Below are 18,284 nucleotides of genomic sequence, written 5' to 3' on the forward strand. Positions count from 1 at the left end.
ATTAAAAAGATTTCCAATCAATATTCTTACTTTCAGTCCCACCTATACCCTATCTTCAGAGATAGCTAGTGCCTCCGATTCCTGAACCGTTTGGGGATTCTTGTTTCTGGACTTCCTTCCCTGCTGCAGGTGGGGGTCCACTATTCCAGCTTTCCGGGGTCTGTTACCATTTGTCTAATTTTTAGCAGCAACTCACTGGCATTGGGAAAGTTAGTATGCATATCAGGTTTCTTCTGTAGTTTCTAAAGCTCTTAAGTAAGGACAAATTACACAGACATAGTGTAAAAGCACATTATAACACACACAAACTTTATATGTCCTTGACCCATACTTAATCTGAATATTTGATAAACGAATTTATTTATATTAAAAATATTATACTTGGTTATTGTGAATGACTTGTGTAAGTCACATGTTCTTCAAAATACTTTGATCTCACTCCTTGAAATATTTCTCATCAGGTTATCTTAGAGTTTAAAGTACTTTAACAACTGGGGTTTGGTGCTAGTGGTCCCACATCTCTTCCAGCCACAAAACTAGACTGTATATAATACAGAGATCACACACTTGAATTCTGCAGAATTTATCATTTACCCAAAGCAAAACATAATACTAAATAATTAAATATATTTCTGATTTTGTCAATACTGCATGACCCCGTATAGTAAAACACTATAATGGAGGATATTAGAATATACTCTCAGATCAGAAGTCAGGATACACTGACAGGTAAGAAGTGGGAAATAATGACTCCATCCTTTGTAATCCCTGGAAACAGAGTCCAGAGCCCCCTAGGAAATGAAGCTTGGCTGCCAGGACGGGCTATATGTTTTGTATTTCAATCCCACTTCAGGACAACTTTATACCTTGCCATATGTAATCCAAAGAGAAATTTTCCCTAAAATATTCACACCACTGCTATTGTACAGCACAGTATTGTTGATCAGTTCAACAGCTTCTGTCACCACGTATAGGTTGTCACCTCTCCTCCGGCACTCCTTCAGAAATGATGGCTCTGGATCCAACAGTTTCCTGGGGATTTAAGGGAGGAGGAGAAGAGTCAGAGTGGGAAAGCAATGCCTTTTCAGGTTACCCTGGGGGCCCTTCTCCTCAAGACCTGGGAGGGGTGCAATGCCTTTGGACCCTGAAAGGTGAGCCCCCAGTGGGTGTTAGGGCAGCAGAAAGTTTTATCTGACATACAGAATGGAGGAGATCCCATTGATGGTGGTTCAGGTGTGAGAGTATATGTACCATATTGTTAAAGGCATCTGCATTTTGCTAAATTATACTGGTCCTGTTAAGGGGTAATTTATAGAATTTCAACACTAGGGTCTCTCAGAAAAAAAAGGGCTAGAAGCAGACAGGTCCAGATGATTGAGAACGGTCTTTAGGAAGTCCTGTTGTCAAAGCTGGGTATTCACATCGAACGTGTCCATTAGCACAATCAGGGTGGGCTGGAGAGCAGACAGATAAAGTGGGATGAAGCAGGGAAGACTCTGGATGATTTTATGACCTTTACAGATTTACTGTCCATGGTGGGTGGATTGGTAGGGCTGACTTGATGATGTAGTTTCTGGGGATACCTATGAATGGTTTGAAGTACTGAAGACAGATTTCATTTCTATTTCAGTTCTTTCTGAGGCTCAACCTTGATTCTACTCAAGGCACCTATGGAGTCAGTGTCCTAGATAGCAGTCATGTGGAATATTGAGGGATTCTTAATTTGCCTTTCAGTAGAGGAGGTTACTGAGCACACAATATTAGGTTTTGTCATTGCTGTCTTCTTACCATGTCCTTAGATGCTATGTTATGTGACATCTACTTATCTTCCAAGCTTCATGTTATATCTCCTTTATCCTGGTTGTCTAGGCTTCCAACTCACTGACCTTGCCCCTTATCCTGAAAACACCAAGCTTGGTGTTTCACCCTTCATTAGAAGGGTAAGAGTTTTACTTTGGCAGAATCACCCTTCCCCCAAGCGCCATCACAACATGGATGGAGTTCCCCTGGGCCCACAATCTCTTCAACGGGAAAAAAGAGAGCCAAAGTAGCTATCCAGCTTCAAAAAGCATTCCAAAGCACATCCTAGGAGGTCCAGCTCTGTCCCATGTCACAGAGAACATTGAGGGAATCAGCAGGACTAGACCACCTGGGTCACCTAGAAGCAAAGAACTGGTCAAGGCTTCAGCAATCACTGCATGGATCTTGGCAGTGACACTGCATTCCTACTAGCAGTGGTACCCAATCAGAGAGACCAACCAGCAGCTTGCCCGCCTGCAGACCCAAGCCAACCAAATTGTCTGGCCAGGAAGTATGGTAGGCAGCTTCTGTCTGGCTTGCATCCTTAGCCAGTGGTATAGCCTCACTGTGGAGGTCAGTCTCAGAACCCAACCTGAGTTCCTTGTGAGACAGGAAAGCCGGCCAGCAATGCTGCCTAACTGTGGAGCACAGCCTCTGGCCCCAACAGACCAAGGATCCTCCACAACTCTGGCCAGCCTCAGGGCCCAGCCTAAGACTTTGCCCAAATAGGAAGGCCAGTCAGCAACCACACCTAACTCCTGAGCACAGCCTCTGCCCTGGCCTGACCAGGAAGCTGAGGTGGGAGGATCACTTCAGCCCAGGAGGTAGAGGCTGCAGTGAACCAGGATCATGCCATTGCACTCCAGCCTCAGTGACAGAGCAAGACCCTGTCACAAAAGAGAAGAGAGGAGAGGAGAGGAGAGGAGCAGAGAGGAGCAGAGAGGAGAGGAGAGGAGAGGAGGAAACTCCCAAATTTTGAGAGAGAAGGGGGCATCAAGATTTGTGACACTAAAAATTTCCCAAATAGGTTGAACCCAAAAGGGTCTACACCAAGACACGTTACAATTAAATTATCAAAAGTCAAAGATAAAGAGAAAATACCTAGCGTAACAAGAGAAAAGCTACTCATTACATACAGGGGAGAATCTATGAGACAATCAGCAAATTTCTTAGGAGAAACCTGGCTAGGAAAGGATGATATATTCAAGATACTGAAAGAAAAAAAAAACTGCTGTCTTGTTCTGTTTTCTGTTGCTGTAAGAGAATATGACAGACTGGCTAAATTATATAAAACTGAAGTTTATTTGGCTCATGATTCTGGAGGCTGGGAAGCCTCAGAGCATGGCACCAGCATTTGGTGTTATGTCATCTCATAGAAGATGGTGAAAAGCAGAAGCAAACACACAAGACAAAGAGAATATAAGCGCTGAACTTCACCCTTTTGTCAAGAGCCCACTCCTGCAAAAACTACCCAACTCCCATGATAATGATATTAATCCATTCATGAGGGCAGAGCACCTTACAAGAAATGCAAAAGGGAATTCTTCAATTTGAAATGAAAATATGTTAATTAACAACATAAAACACATGAATGTGTAAAATTCGTCAGTAAAGGAAAATATATAATCAGAGTCAGAATTCTGTAATATTCTAAATGTGGTACATAAATGATTTTCAACTCTAGTATAAAAATGTTTTAAGTATATTAAAAATAACTCTACAATAATTTGTTTTTAGATATACAGTATAAAAATATGTAAATCATAATATCAATAACCTAAAATATCAATGAGGGGAAGAAGTAAAGGTATAATGCTTTTTATGCAATCAAAATTAAGCTGAAGGCCAGGCACGGTGGCTCATGTCTGTAATCTCAGCATTTTAGGAGTCCAAGGCAGGCAGATTACTTGAGGCCAGGAGTTCAAGACCAGCCTGGCTAATACGGCAAAACCCTGTCTCTAATAAAAATACAAAAAATTTGCCAGTTGTAGTGGCACATGCCCATAGTTCCACATACTTGGGAGGTTGAGGCATGAGAATTGCTTAAATCTAGGAGGCAGAGGTTGCAGTTAGCTGAGACTGTGCCACTGCATTCCAGCTTGAGCGACACAGTGAGACTGTCTCAAAAATGTCCCAAATAGGTTGACCCCCCAAAAAAAATTAATCCCCCAAAATTAAGTTATCAGCATAAAATAGGATATTATAACTATAAGATATTTTATGTAAGCCTCATTGTAACTTTGTAAGGAAAAACCTGTAGTAGGTATGCAAAAGATTAAGAGAAAGGAATCAAGCATCCTACCACAAAAAGTAATCAAATCACAAAGGAAGATGGCAGGTGAGAAAAAAGGAAAGAAAAAAACTATAAAAGTCATAAAACAATTAAAATGACAATAGCAAGTAGTTACCTATCAATAATTATATTAAATGTAAACAGATTAAATTTTCCAAACTAAAGACAGAGTGGATAAATATATAAGAAAGCAAGATCCAATGACTTGCTGCCTAAAAGAGATTCGTGTTAGCTTTAAGGACACACAGGCTGAAAGGGAAGAGATGGAAAAAGAAATTCTAATGCAAAAGATGGCCAAAAAAGAACAAGGGTGGTCATACTTACATAGACACATAGACACACACACACACACACACACACACACACATTACATATATATCTATATATATACATATATGTCAGATAAAATGGACTTAAGTCAAAAACTGTAACAAGATAGAAGAATGTCATTATATAATGATACTACTATATATATGCACCAAACATCAGAGCACATAAATATGTAAATCAAATATTAACAAAACTAAAAGGAGAAATAAAGAGCAATACAAAATTAGTAAGAGACTTTAATACCCACTCTAATGGGCACATCACCCAGAAAAAAAAAATCAATGCAAAAATATAAGACTTGAAAAAAATATTATAAACCAAATGAGCCTAACAGACATATACAGAACATTCCATCTAACAGCAGCAGAATACAAATTCTTCTCCAGAGCACATGGAACATTCTCCAAGATAGACCATATGTTAGGCCACAAAACAAGTCTTAACAAATTTAAGAAGACAGAAATTATTTCAAGTATCTTTTCCAATAACAATGGCACAAAACTAGAAATAACAAGGAATTTCAGAAAATTCACAAATATGTGGAAATTAAACTGAGCAATCAGTGGGTCAAAGAAGAAACCAAAAGGGAATTCAAAAAATATCTTACACAAACAAAAATGAAAACACAACATACCAAAACTTATGGGATACAGCAAAAGCAGTTCTAAGAGGAAAGTTTATAAACACCCACATTAAGAAAATAGAAATAATTCAGATCAACAACCTAACTTTATACCTTAAAGAACTAGAAAAGAAGAACAGACTGGGCACAGTGGCTCACACCTGTAATCCCAGCACTTTGGGAGGCCAAGGCAGGCAGATCACGAGGTTAGGAGACCGAGACCATCCTGGCTAACACGATGAAACCCCATCTCTACTAAAAATACAAAAAAAAAAAAAAATTAGCCAGGTGTGGTGGTGGGTGCCTGTAGTCCCAGCTACTTGGGAGGCTAAGGCAGGAGAATGGCATGAACCTAGGAGGCGGAGCATGCAGTGAGCGAAGATCACACCACTGACCACTGCCCTCCAACCTAGGCAACAGAACAAGACTCTGTCTTAAAAAAAAAAAAAAAAAATTAGAGCAGAATAAATTAAATGGAAAATAGAAAAACAATAGAAAAGGTAATAAAACTGAGGGGTTTTTTGAAAAAAATTAAAAATTGACAAACCCTTAGCTAGACAAACCAAGAAAGAAGAACTCCAATAAATAAATTTGTAGTTAAAAGGAGACATACAAATGATGCCACAGAAATAAAAAAGATCATGAGAACCTATTATCAACAATTATGTATCAACAAACTGGGGCATCTAAGAGAAATGGATAAATTCCTAAAAACATATGACGTATTGAGATTGACTCATGAAGAAACAGAAAATATAAACATATCATTAACAAGTAAGGTGATTGAATCAGTAATCAAAAAAGCTCCCAAAAAACATGCCCATGACTGAATGCCTTCACTGGTGAATTCTACTAGACATTTAAAGAAGATTACATCAATGCTGCTCAAACCAAAAAATTGAAGAGGAAAGAATAATTCAGATTCATTGTGCAAGGCCAGCATTACTCTAATACCAAAGCCAGATAAGGACATTACAACAAGAAAAGAAAATTACAGGCCAATATATCTGATAAACATAGATGCAAAAGTCCTTAACAAAATTTTAGCAAACCAAATTTAACAGCACATTAAAAGGATCATACACCATAATCAAGTGGAATTTATCCCTGGAATGAAAGGATGGTTCAACACATGCAAATCAATAAATACAATACAACATATTGACATAATCAAGGACAAAAACCATATGATCATCTCAGTAGATGTAGAAAAAGCATTTGGTGAAATGTATCATCCTGTCATGATAAAAACTCTCAGCAAATTAGATATAGAAGAAATGTACTTTAACATAATGAAGGCTATACATGGTCATAATAAAGTCCACAGCTAACATAATGCTCAATGTTGAAAAGTTTTTCCTTTAAAATAAGGAACAAAACAGGAATGTCCACCCTCACCACTTCTCTTCAGTATAGCACTGGAAATGCTAGCCAGTGAAATTAGGTAAAAATAAATAAATAAAAGGCACCTAAATAGGAAAGAAAGAAGTAAAATTGTCTCTTTACAGATGATATTATCTTATACATTGAAAATCCTAAAAACTTCATTTTAAAAATATTAGAACTAATAAATAAATGCAGTCAAGTTGCGGGATACAAAATCAACATTAAAAATCAGTTGTATTTCTATAAATTAACAATGAACTATCTTTAAAAATCAATTTATAGGCTGGACATGGTGGCTCTCACCTGTAATCCCAGCTCTTTGGGGGGCTGAGGCAGGTGGATCACCTGAGGTCAGGAGCTCGAGACCAGCCTGGCCAACATGGCAAAACCCCATCTCTACTGAAAATACAAAACATTAGCTGGGCATTGTGGCAAGCACCTGTAATCCCAGCTACTTGGGAGGCTGAGGCAGGAGAATTGCTTGAACCCGGGAGGCAGAGGTTGCAGTGAGTCAAGATCATGCCATTGCACTCCAGCCTGGGTGACAGAGTGAGACTCTGTCTAAAAAAAAAAAAAATCCATTTATAATAGAATCAAAAATAATAAAATACTTGTGAATACATTTCACCAAGGAGGCGAAAGGTCTATATACTGAAAACTACAAAATTGATTAAAGAAGACAAAAATAAACAGCAAAATTTTTGTGCTCATGGATAAGAAGAATTCATATTATTAAAATGTCGTACTACTCAAAGCAATTTATAGATTCAATGCAATTCTTATCAAAATACCAACGACAATCTTCACAGAAATAGAAAAAATAATCCTAAAACTCTTATGGAAAGACCCAGAATAGCTAAAGCAATCTCAAGAAAAAACAAAGCTAGACACCCCATACTTCCTGATTTCAAAGTATATTACAAAGCTACAGAAGTTAAAACTTACGGCACTTGCATAAAATCAGACATATAAACTAGTGGAATCGAGTAGAGGGCCAAGAAATAAACTCATATGTGTATGATCAATTAATATTTGACAAGCGTGACAAGAATAGATAGTGGGATAAAGGATAGTGTCTTCAAAAAATGGTGTTGAGAAAACTGGATATTCACATGCAAAAGACTGAAACTGGGTCCTTACCTTATACACAAAGATCAACTCCAAGTAGATTAGAAACCTAAATATACGATACGGAACCTTAAAACATTTTTAGAAGAAAATACAGGGGGAAAGGTCCTCAAGATTGGTTATGGCAACAGTTTGTTTGATATGACACCAAAAGCACCAGCAGCTAAAAAAAGAAAAGTGGTATTCAGCAAACTAAAAAGCTTCTGCACAGCAAAGGAAACAATCAACAGGGTGAAAATGCAACCTACAGAATGGTCAAAAATATTTGCAAACCTGATAAAGGGTTAATATCTAAAATATATAAAGAATTCATATAGCTAAATTGCAAAAACAAAAACAAAAATCTTGATTTAAAAAATGGGCAAAGGACCTAAATAGATATTTTCTCCAAAAAAAGACATACAAATAAGCTAACAGGCACATGAAATGGTGCTCAAAATTACTTATCAGGGACATACAAATCAAAACCACAATGAGACAAAACTTCGCATCTGTTAGGATGGCTTTTAACAAAAAGATGTGTTGGCAAAGATGTGAATTAAAGGAAATCCTTGTATGCTATTAGTTGGAATGTAATTGATATAGCCATAAGGAAAACAGTATGTTGGTTCTCCAAAAAACTAAAACTAGAACTACCATATGATCCAGCAATCCCATTTCTGGGTATACAGCCAATGAAAACTAAATCAGTAGCTCAAAGACATATCTGCACTTCTATGTTCATTGCAGCATTGTTCACAAAAACCAAGACACCAAAACAACCTAAGTGCCTGCCGGCAGATGAATGGAAAAAGAAATCATGGTATGTGTGTACAATGGAATATTATTCAGCCATAAAAAAGGAAGAAACCCTGCTATTTGCAACAACATGGATAAACCTTGATGGCTTTATGCTAAATAAAAGTCAAACAGAGAAATACAAATACTGTATAATCTCACATATATGTGGAACCTGTAAATGTCAAACTTATAGAAACAAAATATAATGGTGGTTAGCAGGGGTTAGGAAGTCAGGGAAATGGGGGGACATTGGTCAAAGGGAACACAGACTAACAATACTGTATTGTATATTTGAAATTTGCTGAGAGTAGATATTAAATGTTCTCACCACAAAAAAAAAAAAAAAAAAAAAACGATAACTAGGTGAAGTAATAAATATGTTAACTGCCTTTATTGTGGTCTTTTCACAATATATACATACATCAAATCATCACATTGTACACCTTAAATTCACACAATTTTATTTGTCAACTATATCTCAATAGAGCTGAAAAAAATAAAAATAAATCCCAAGACAGTAATGTACATGTTATTTAAATAAATAGTTTTAGAGTCTTTGTCTCACTTAAATTAATACTTTGTTAATTTATTTTTTATTGCTTATTTTCTTACTCCCTGCCCATCCCTTGTCTCCACTAAATGTAAGCTGTTTTATGACAGGTATTTACATCTGTCTTGTTTTCATTCTATCCCCAATGAATAACAGCACAGTAGTGGGTAGTTATTGCTCTAATAAGTATTTGTTAGGTAACTAATAGCTATTACTTGAGTAAAGGAAGGTATGAATACTTAAAAAGAGTAGCAAAATCTGGGATGTCATCATCTTGATTTTCATTCCTACAACAAGACATGCTAGATGTATTTTTGTGTTCAAGGATAGCACCCCCTGGGATACTGATGATCCATTCCCTTCCTCTCCCATGGCCTCACCTTTTTTGAAAGTCTTCCAGGTTTGGAGATGGGATGGTAACAATTTGAAACTCAAGGGAGCATCCATGGTCCACAGAGGCCTCCCCTGACACACTCACTTCTACACCAACATTCACACTCACATCAGCCTTATGCTTCTGGATCACAATGTCACTGAAGTGGAACGGTCCTGTCACAACAGTTTCTGGGAAAGAAAAGATGACCATAGGTTTAGCCAAGAATTCATTCAAGAATTCAAAGGTTTAGCCAAGAACAGCTGGTGAGCAGAATGAAATCACAAAGACCTATTTTGCCCCAACCCTCCCACTCATTTAAAACTCTGTTGAAAACTAACTAATCAACTGAATGTAAATTACTACAGACAGAAAATGTTTAAATGTTTAAAGGGGCACTGTGTGACAGAGATAAAATCTTCACCCTGAGAAATAGTGGTGTCAAATGTACAGTGTCCAGAACACCCCTGGGATCATCCTTCCAGGCACACTGTCTCCTCTGCAGCAGGCACAGCACCCAGCCGCAGAGGGCAGCACACAGGGGCCGAAAATGTTTGGGATGTGGAGCCAGACAGACCTGGGTTTGGATAGCAGTTCTACCAGTTCCCAGGGACAAACTGTTTTTGGTTTGGTGGTTGTTGTTGTTTTGAGACAGAGTCTCACTCTGTCATCCAGGCTGGAGTGCATTGGTGCAGTCTCAGCTCACTGCAACCTCCACCTTCTGGGCTCAAGCAATTATTGAGTCTCAGCCTCCCGAGTATATGAGAGTACAAGAGTGCACCACCCTGTCTGGGTTTCGGCATGTTGACCAGACTGATCTCGAACTCCTGGCCTCAAGTGATCTGCCCACCTCAGTCTCCCAAAGTGCTGGGATTATAGGCATGAGCCACAGTGCCCAGCCCCCAGGTACATAACTTTGAACAGACAATTGTATAACCTTCTATTTACTCTTATGTAAAATGGGGATAATATCCTCATGAGCCTGATGCAAATATTAAATGACCTAATGAATGCCTACATCCAGATAATTAGTAGGATTCTCAATTTGTCTTTGTTTCTTGCCCCTTGTCTACAGGCAAAGCTAGTTCTGAGAGTTCCTTTCTAAATGCTCAGTTATTTTTGGATGCTGGGCCATCTTTTTCTGACCACCCATGTTTTTCACCCCTCACCTCCTAGGCCTCTGGCTGACAATACCTGGGACTGAAGAACTTGGCTCCAGGATATCATTGAGGGAGAATCCAACTGGAACATAGTCAGATTGTCCCCAAATAGATGAACGAGAATCCTTCTTTCGTAATATAACAAACTGACGTAATTTGGTGGCACTCAGTAGGTATTTGACAGGTGTCAAGTCTTTGCTTCCAATCTCTTTGATCAAATTTTTGCTAATGCGTTCAAACATGGAGGGCATGTTGCTAGGAGGAGATGAAAGGAGAACGTCAGTTGGGAAAGGAAGAAAATGGTTAAACTCTCACCAATTATTGATATTTCCCCTAAAGGAAAAGATCTACATATGAGATTAGCAGGTCTTAACTTAAAATAGTGACTAGATTATAACTTTCTCAACTTTGAGTTCATTTTTTTGTTGTTTTTGAGACAGGGTTTTGCCATGTTGCCCAGACTGGTCTTGAACTCTTGGGCTTAAGTGATTCTCCCACCTCAGCCTACCTAGCATCTGGGATTATAGGCACACACCACCACAACTGGCTTCCAACTTTGGGCTTCTAAAGACAATTTGGGCTTCTGACAGAGGCACTGCTGTGAAATTCATTGCCCCTTATGGTTGGAGTAGGAAATCCTGGGTATCTCCTCACCTCTAACCCAGGGATACTCTAAATAACAAGAAGAAGGAAGGGCTCAATACTGTCATCAACTAAAGGGCCAGAGGGAAGGTGGGGTTTATGTTAAGATGATATGAGTAGTGGTAGAGAATATGTTGGTGTTTGCAGTTTTACAGAGAAAGCCACACTGAGAAGTGACAGTTGAACAATAATGTAGAGGAGGCAAGGTATAAACAATGAACATTATGTGGAGAAAAGAATTCCAGGTAGAGAAATCAGCAAGTGAAAAGATTTAGAAGCAATGCATGCCTGGAATATGTGAGGTGGAAAGGAAAGAAGATGAGGTCAGAAGAAACTGAAGGCAAGTTGGTGAAGGCCCCTGTTGGTCATTTTCATCACTGTCTTTTACTTGAAGTGAGATTAAAAGCCTTTGGAGGGATTTGAGCACACAAGTGACATATCTGATGCATCTTTTGCAGAGAGATGTCTGTAGTGGCTGGGTTGACATTAGCCTGCAGTAAGGGAGTTCAGGCAGAAGTGGGAAGTCTAGTAGGGCAGTTTTGCAATAATACAGGTAATCATTAATGACAGGGTAGGCCAGGGCATTGCACTCAAAGTAATGAGAAATGATCAGGTCCTAGTATACACTGAAGGTAAAAACAACATATATGAAAAGGATGGTTTGTGGAGGATCGTTCCAAGATGGCCAAATAATGACAGTTCCAGTCTGCAACTCCCAGTGTGATCAATGCAGAAGACAGGTGATTTCTGCATTTCCAACTGAGGTACCTGGTTCATCTCGCTGGGACTGGTTGCATAGTAGGTGCAGTCCACAGAGGGTGAGCCCAAGCAGGGCAGGGTGTTGCCTCACCAGGGAAGTGCAAGGGGTTGGGGGATTTCCCTTTCCTAGACAAGGGAAGCCGTGACAGACTGTACCTGGAAAAACGGGACATTCCTGCCCTAATACTGCACTTTTCCAATGGTCTTAGCAAACAGCACACCAGGAGATTATATCCTGCGCCTGGCTTGGCAGGTCCCACGCCCACAGAGCCTTGCTCAGTGCTAGTGCAGCAGTCCAAGATTGAACTGCCAGCTAGCAGCCTGGGCTGGCAGAGGGGTGTCTGCCATTGCTGAGGCTTGAGTAGGTAAACAAAGCCACCAGGAAGTTCAAACTGGGTGGAGCCCACCACAGCTCAACGAGGGCTGTCTGCCTCTGTAGACTCCACCTCTGTGGGCAGGGCATAGCTGAACAAAAGGGAGCAGAAACTTCTGCTGACTTAAACGTCCCTGACTGACAGCTCTGAACAGAGCAGTGGTTATCCCAGCACAGAGTTTGAGCTCTGAGGACAGACAGACTGCCTCCTCAAGTGAGTCCCTGACCCCCGTGTAGCCTAACTGGGAGACGTCTGCCAGTAAGGGCCGACTGACACCTTATACAGCCAGGTGCCCCTGTGAGACGAAGCTTCCAGAGGAAGGATCAGGCAGCAATATTTGCTGAGGCACTTTTCAAAAAAAAGACATACATGTGGCCAACAATCTTATTTAAAAAAAGCTCAACATCACTGATCATTAGAGAAATGCAAATCAAAACCACAATGAGATATCAACTGACACAAGTCTGAATGGCTATTAATAAAAGTCAAAAATAACAGATACTGGCAAGGTTGTGGAGAAAAGGAATGTTTATACACTGTTGATGGGAATGTAAATCAGTTCAACCATTGTGAAAGACAATTTGGTGATTCCTCAAAGTCCTAAAGACAGAAACACCATCTGACCCAGCAAGCTCATTACTGGGTATATACCCAAAAGAATAGATACCATTTTATAATAAAGACACATGCTTGCGTATGTTCATTGCAGCACTATTCACAATAGCAAAGACATGGAATAAACCTAAATACCCATCAATTGTGGACTGGATAAAGAAAATGTGGTACATATACCTCATGGAATACTATGTAGCCAAAAAAAGAACAAGATCAAGGACAGCTCCCAGTGGAGCTAGCAGCCATTATCCTTAATAAACTAACACAGAAACAGAAAACCAAATATCACTTGTTTTCACTTATAAGTGGGAGCTAAATGATGAGAACACATAGACTCATGGAGGGGACCAACGCACACTGGGGCCTACTGGAAGGTAGAGGATGGAGGGTGGGAGGAGGGAGAGGATCAGGAAAAATAACAAATGGGTATTAGGCTTAATACCGTGGTGACAAAATAATTTGTACAACAAACTCCCATGATACAAGTTTACCTATATAACAAACCTACACATGTACCCCTGAACTTAAAATAAAAGTATAGAAAAAGAAAATATATATATAATTTTAAAAAGAAAGAAAGAAAATGTAAGTCCCTAGTCCAGGAAGCCTATAAGGAAAACTATTTTTAAATTCTGCAATAAAATGTAATTTTGAATTAAAAAAAAAAAAAAAGACTATTCAGGAAAACATGACCTTACCAAATAGACTAAATAAGGCATCAGGGACCAATCCCAGAGAGACAGAGATATGTAATCATTCAAACAAAGAATTCAAAGTAGCTGTTTTGAGGACACTCAAAAGAATTCAAGATAACACATAAAAGGAATTCAGAATTCTATCAGATACATTTTTTAAGGAAACTGAAATAATTAAAAAGAAGCAGAAATTCTGGAGTTGAAAAATACATTGACCTACAGGAGAATGCATCAGCATCTCTTAATAACAGAATTGATCAAACAGAAGGAAGAATTAATGATCTTGAAAACAGGCTATTTGAAAATATATAGTCAAAGGAGACAAAAGAAAAAACAATGAAGCATGCTACAAGATGTAGAAAATAGCCTCAAAAGGGCAAATCTAAGAGTTATTGGCCTTAAAGAGAAGATTGAGAAAGAGATAGGTGTAGAAAGTTTATGCAAAGGGAGAACTTCCCAAACTCAGAGTAAGATACCAATATTCAAGTACAAGGTACAAGAAGGTAACAGAACACCCAGCTAATTTAACCCAAAGAAGACTACCTCAGACATTTGATAATCAAACTCCCAAATATCAAGTATAAACTAAGAATCCTAAAGTAGCAAAAGAAAAGAAAACATAGCAAACAATAAAATTCCAATACATCTAGTATCAGACTTTTCACTGGAAACCTTACAGGCCAAGAGACAGTGGCATGACATATTTAATATGCTGAAGGGAAAAAAAACTTTTACCTTAGAGTAGTATATCTGGCAAAAAATATGCTTCAAGGATGAAGGAGAAATAAAGACCTTCCCAGACAGACAAAAACTGAGAGAGTTCATCAACACCAAACCTGTCTTACAAACAGGGAGTTGTTCGGTCTGAAAGAAAAGGATGTTAATGAGCAAGAAGAAACCATCTGAAGGTACAAAATTCAATGGTAGTAGGAAGCACACAGAAAAACACATAATATTGTAACACTGTAATTGTGGTATGTAAACTACTCTTATCTTAAGTAGAAAGGCCAAATGATAAACCAATCAGAAACAACTACAACTTTCAAGACATAGTACCATAGGACATAAAGAGAAACAACAAACAGTTAAAAAGCAGAGAGATGAAGTTAAAGTGTAGAGTTTTTATTAGTTTTCTTTTTGTGTTTGTTTGTTTATGCAATCACTATTAAGTTGTCATCCATTTAAAATAATGAGTTATAAGATAGCATTTGCAAGCCTCATAGTAATTTCAAATCTAAAAACATACAATGAATAAGCAAAAAATGAAAAGCAAGAAATTAAAATATGCCATCAGTGAAAATTACCTTCACTAAAAGGAAGAGGAAAATGAAGAAACAGAAGATCACAAAACAACCAGAAAACAAAAAATAAAATACCAAAAGTTCTCACTTATTAGTAATAGCATTAAATGTAAATGAACTAAACTGTCCAATTTAAAGACATACAGTGATTGAATTAATTAAAAAACAAGAGCCAATGATCTGTTACCTACAAGAAATACACTTCTCCTATAAAGATACACATGGAATAAAAACATAAGAATGGAAAATATATTTGTGACAATGGAAACCAAAAAAGAGCAGGAATAGCTATACTTATATCAGACAAAATAGAGTTAGATTCAGATTAGAGCTAAAGAGGTAGACCCCAATACAATAATAGCTAGAGACTTCAACACCTCACTTTCAGCATTGGACAGATCTCCCAGGCAGAAAATCAGCAAGGAAACATTGGACTCAATCTGTACTATAGAACAAATGAACTTAATAGGTATTTACAGAACATTTTATCCAATGGACGCAAAATACACATTTTTTCTTCTCATCACATGGATCATTCTCAAGAATGGACCATATTTTAGGTCACAGAACTAGTATTAAAACACTCAAAAAGTTGAAATGATATAATGTATCTTCTCTGAACACCATGGAATAAAACTAGAAATCAATAATAGGAATTTTAGAAATTATACAAACACATGGAAAGTAAACAATATGCTCCTGAATGACTGATGGGCCAATGAAGAAATTGATGAGGAAATTGAATCATTTCTTGAAACAAATGATAATGCAAACATACCAAAACCCATGGATACAGCAAAAGCAGTACAAAGAGGGAAATTTATAGCTATAAGTGTCTACATCAAAAGAGAAGAAAAACTTCAAATAAATAACCTAATGATGCATTTTAAAGAACTAGAAAACCAAGAGCAGACCAAACCCAAAATTAGTAGAAAATAATAAACAATAATGATCGAGCAGAAATAAAGTTAACATGAAGAAAACAATATAAAAGATGAATGAAATGAAAGTTGCTATGTTGAAAAGATAAAATAGACAAATCTTTAGGCAGACTAAGAAAAAACAGAGAAGGCCCAAATAAATAAAAACATAGATGAAAAAGAAAACATTATACCTGATACTGCAGGAATTCAAAGGATTATTGGTGGCTACTATGAGCAACTATATACCAATAAATTGGAAAATCTAGAGGAAATTGATAAATTCCCAGAAACATACAGCCTACCAAGATTGAACCTTGAAGAAATCCAAAACCTGAACATATCAATCACAGTTAATGAGAGCAAGGCCGTAATAAAAAGTCTCCAGTAAATAAAAGCCTGGGACCCAATGAATTCAATGCTGAATTCTACCAAACATTTAAAAAAGAGCTAATACCAATCCTATTCAAACTATTTTTAAAAACAGACAAAGAGGGAATACTTCCAAACTCATTTTATGAGGCCAATATTACCCAAATAAAAAACAGGACAAAGAAACTTCAAAAAAACTACAAGCCAATATCTCCGATGAATATTGATGGAAACATCCTCAACAAAATACTAGGAAACTAAATTCAACAATATATTAAAAACATCATTTATCATGACCAAGTGGGATTTATCCCAGGGATACAAGGATGGTACAACATACACAAATCAATCAATGTGATACCTTATATCAACAGAACGAAGGACAAAAACCATGTGATCATTTCCATTAATGCTGAAAAACACTTGATAAAACTCAATATCCTTTGATGATAAACCCCTCAAAAAAGTGGGTATAGAAGGAACATACCTCAACATAATAAAAAGTCATATATGACAGACTCATTAAATGGGGAGAAGAAAAAAATAAAGGGCATCCTAATTGGAAAGGAAGAAGTCAAATTGTCCTTTGGAAGGCCAAGGTGGGTGGATCACAAAGTCAGGAGATCAAGACCATCCTGGCTAACACGTTGAAACCCCGTCTCTACTAAAAAGTACAAAATTAGCTGGTGTGGTGGTGGGCTTCGTAGTCCCAGTTACTTGGGAGGCTGGAGGCAGGAGAATGCGTGAACCTCGAAGGCAGAGCTTGGAGTGAGCCAAGATCACGCCACTGCACTCCAGCCTGGGTGACAGAGTGAGACTCCATCTCAAAAAAAAAAAAAAAAAAAAAAAAAAAAGAAGAAGAAGTTATAAATTCATTAAAGTTACAGGATACAAAATCAACATCCAAAAATCAGTAGCACTTCTATATGCCAACAGCGAAGAATCGGAAAGAAAATCAAGAAAGTTATCCCATTTACAAGAGCCACAAATAAAATTAAATTCCTAGGAATTAATTTAACTGAAGAAGTGAAAAATCTCTTCAATGAAAACTATAAAACATTGATGAAAGAAACTAAAGACGACACAAAAAAATGAAAAGATATTCCATGTTCATAGATTGGAAGAATCAACATTGTTAAAATGTCCATACTATCCAAAGCAATCTTCAGATTCTATGCAAATTCTATCAAAATACCAATGACATTCTTCACAGAAAGAGAAAAAACAATCCTAAAATGTATATGGAAACACAAAAGACCCAGAATAACCAAATCTATCCTAAGCAAAAAGAGCAAAACTCAAGGAATCATATTATCTGACATCAAATTATACTACAGAGCTACAGTAACCAAAACAGCATGGTACTGGCATGAAAACAAACACATAGACCAAAGAAAAATAATCAAGAATCCAGAAACAAATCCATACACCTACAGTAAGCTTATTTTTTACCAAGGTGCCAAGAACATACATTAGAGAAAGGACAGTCTCTTCAATAAATGGTGCTGGGAAAGCTGGATATTCATATGCAGAAGACTGAAACTACACCACTCTCTCATCATGTACAAAAATAAAATCAAAATAGATTAAAGACTTCAATCTAAAGCCTCAAACTGTGAAACTACTACAGGAAAATATTGGGGAAACTCTCTAGGACATTGGTCTAGGCAAAAATTTCTTAAGTAATACACCATAAGCACAGGTAACCAAAGCAAAAATAGACAAATTGGATCTCATCAAGTTACAAAGCTTCCTTCCAGCAAAAGGAAAAATCAGCAACAGAAAAATACAACCCACAGAATGGGAGAAAATATTTGCAAACTGCCCATCCGAAAAGGGATTAATAACTAGAAAATATAAGGAGCCCACGCAACTCTATAGGAAAAATATAACAATTGGATTAAAATATGGGCAAAAGAGTTGAATAAACATTTCTCAAAGGAATACATACAAATGAAAAACTCATATGAAAAGGTCCTCAACATTTTTAGTTATCAGAAAAATGTCAATCAAAATTACAATGAGATATAATCTCACCCATGTTAAAAATGGCAATCAAAACTACAATGAGATATAATCTCACCCCTGTTAAAATCTCACCTGTTAATAAAAAATGCTGGAGAGGAGGTGGAGAAAAGAGAACCTTGTACCCTGTTTGTGGGAATGTAAATTAGTACAGCCACT

General features: G+C 37.5%; 1 protein-coding gene across 5 annotated transcripts in view; it reads right to left on the bottom strand.

Moving 5' to 3' along the window:
- Positions 1-18,284, bottom strand: part of GSDMC (gasdermin C) — a 50,094-nt gene that overhangs the window by 16,667 nt on the left and 15,143 nt on the right. For all 5 annotated transcript variants that reach the window (XM_017962297.3, XM_017962298.3, XM_017962299.3 and 2 more), the window contains 3 exons: positions 10,457-10,677; positions 9,270-9,453; positions 867-1,032 (listed from right to left, as the gene is read on the bottom strand). In XM_017962297.3, coding sequence (XP_017817786.1) covers positions 867-1,032; positions 9,270-9,453; positions 10,457-10,677 — 571 coding nt within the window. The remainder of the gene's footprint in view (positions 1-866; positions 1,033-9,269; positions 9,454-10,456; positions 10,678-18,284) is intronic.

This window comes from Papio anubis, chromosome 8 (assembly GCF_008728515.1).
Source record: "Papio anubis isolate 15944 chromosome 8, Panubis1.0, whole genome shotgun sequence".
In the NCBI taxonomy this organism is placed as follows: domain Eukaryota; kingdom Metazoa; phylum Chordata; class Mammalia; order Primates; family Cercopithecidae; genus Papio; species Papio anubis.